General features: G+C 54.1%; 1 protein-coding gene across 1 annotated transcript in view; it reads left to right on the top strand.

Annotated features, from left to right (window-relative positions):
• ICAM1 (intercellular adhesion molecule 1) overlaps nucleotides 1-2,424 on the top strand; it is a 9,386-nt gene that overhangs the window by 737 nt on the left and 6,225 nt on the right. Inside the window, exon 2 of the mRNA XM_077767935.1 lies at nucleotides 1,176-1,433. Coding sequence (XP_077624061.1) covers nucleotides 1,176-1,433 — 258 coding nt within the window. The remainder of the gene's footprint in view (nucleotides 1-1,175; nucleotides 1,434-2,424) is intronic.

Here is a 2,424-nt window from a genome sequence, read left to right as displayed (position 1 = left end):
AGGGAAGTCCAGGACTGCCTCTGCTCAGGGGAATTCCAGGGCTGACTTGCCCTGAGACCAGAGGCGCGCCCCAGCACCCCTCCACCAACCCCAGTCTGCAGGGAGGGGAGATTGGGGGGGGGGAGCAAATGGCAGTCAGCGTTGGGAAGCGGAGAGTGGGAAAGGGACATCTGTGGTTGCCGTCTCCGCAAAGGGTTCCGGTCCAGATGCCAGTATGAATTCTCCTGCTTTTCAGCTGAGTAACTTCACGTCTCCCAGCCTCACCATTTCACTCTGTGAAGTGGGAACTATCCCCGAATCACTCTCGGAGAATTCACGGAGCTGCTGCTTTCCCACACCTCCACCCCCAGACAGAGGAGACCCAAAGCTGGGGACAGGAATCTTTGGAAGAGGCATAGCCGGGGGGAGGGCAGAAAGATGTGTTTTTTTCCAGCTTTGGAGGCACCAGGAAGTCTGAGGAAGCTAATCACCACAACCCCCTTTCTTCTCTGCAGCCAGGCACTGCCTGCCTTGTGCTTGGAGCCCGCTGCATTAAGCAGGGGCTGGGATGACTATATTTACCCGCCTTACAGAAGGGGAAATTGAGGCCTTGGGAGGGGAGACCACTTATCAGAGGGAATAACTGGAACCTTTCCATTCCCGGAGGGCCAGCCTCCTCTACCTCACATCTTGGGTCAGATCAGCACACTGACTTTATGTCCCTCCTCTGCTAAAGTCTTCTGTGGCTCCCCATTGCCCTCAGAATGAAGAACTTGTCCTTGGCACCGCCTGCACTGCCCACATGATCGATCTTCCTGACCTCATTTCTCCCAGCTCTTCCCCCTCACTCACTCTCTCCGGCCACGCTGCCTCAGGACCTTTGCACTTGTGCCTTTTGCCTAGGATTAATTTCTCTCTTCTCTGAATGGCCAGTCCCTTCTCATCATTCAAATCTCTCCTCATGCATTACCCTGTCACCAAGTCACTGTCTGTTCTTTCACTCTGTTTTGCTTTTGCCGAAGCTCTTATTAACATCAGTTCCTAATTATCTTGTTTGCCTGCGAATTTTTTCTGTCTCCCACACTGAAGGCAGAGTTTTGCCTCGCACAGGCTATGTGCCCAGCACTCAGCCCAGGCCGGATACGCGGTAGTTGCTGCTGAGCTCAATTTGTCCTGTCCCCCATCTTTTGTTCTAGGACTCGGAGGTGCCCAAACCTCAGTGCACCCCCCCAACGCCATTATACCCCGAGGAGGCACTGTGCAGGTGAACTGTAGCAGTTCTTGTGACCATCCCTCTTTCTTGGGCCTGGAAACTCAGCTGACTAAGATGGAAGTGGCTCATGGGGACAACTGGAAGATCTTTGAACTGAGAGACGTGCAAGAAGATAGCTCTCCGATATGCTTCTCACAATGTCAAACACAGACGATGGGTCAGATGCACCTCACCGTGTACTGTGAGTGGCTGGGCCCAGGGGCTGGATGAGGCAGGCTGGGGGTGGGGCAGAAGTGGACGCGTGGGGGGTCCCCTCAGGCTGGGGCAGCCTTTGTTGCTTAGCGGTGGGGACAGAACTGGCTCGCCAAAGGACCGGTGGGCACATCTTCAGAAATCGGACGCTTAAGTAACTGAGCCACCCAGGCGCCCCTAGATACGACTTTTTAAAAGAAGATGCAATTTAGGGGCACCTGCTGGCTTGGTCGGTTGAATGTCCAACCCCTGATTTTGGCTCGGGTCAGGATCTCACAGTTCATGGGTTCAAGCCCTGCTTTGGGCCCTGCGCCGACAGGGCGGAGCCTGCTTGGGCCTCTCTCCCTCTTTCTCTGCCTCTCCCCTGCTTGCATGCACGCTCTCTCTCTCTCAAAATAAATCAGCATTAACAAAAAAGAAAATGCAGTTTAGGGGCGCCTGGGTGATTCAGTCAGTTAATCGCGTCTGACTTCGGCTCGGCATGATCTCTCAGTTCATGGGTTCAAGCCCCACGTCGGGCTAGGTCCTCGTAGCTCAGAGCCTGGAGCCTGCCTCGGATTCTGTGTTTCCCTCTCTCTCTGCCCCCCCGCTGCTCGTGCTCTGTCTCTCTCTCACTCAAAAATAAATAAACACTAAATAATTTTTTTTAAAAGAAGATCCCATTTAAAAGTAGCTGCGACATGGCATTTTTCACATAGCGGCAGCAGTCCGAAGAGTGGCTAACAGCCATGCTGGCCGGACGGTGGGGAAGGAAGCAGTCCTGGGCCAGTGCTGAGAACGTGGGAACATAGAGAAGCAGAACCCTGAGCGGGGAAGTGGGTGTCAGTTCTCTAAATGGCCCACACATTTGTTTTGGCAAAGAAATCCCATTCCTCACACTTGGGCTTACATGTGTCCCCGCCCCCGAGGGAGCGGAGCGGCTGCCAGATGGGGTCATTCACTGCGGCTTTATTTGCAAGGGCAAAAGCATCCAAGCCACT

The sequence above is a fragment of the Crocuta crocuta genome, unplaced genomic scaffold (genome assembly GCF_008692635.1).
Source record: "Crocuta crocuta isolate KB4526 unplaced genomic scaffold, BGI_CrCroc_1.0 scaffold115, whole genome shotgun sequence".
Classification (NCBI taxonomy): Eukaryota; Metazoa; Chordata; class Mammalia; order Carnivora; family Hyaenidae; genus Crocuta; species Crocuta crocuta.
This window is presented reverse-complemented; position numbering and strand designations above follow the sequence as displayed.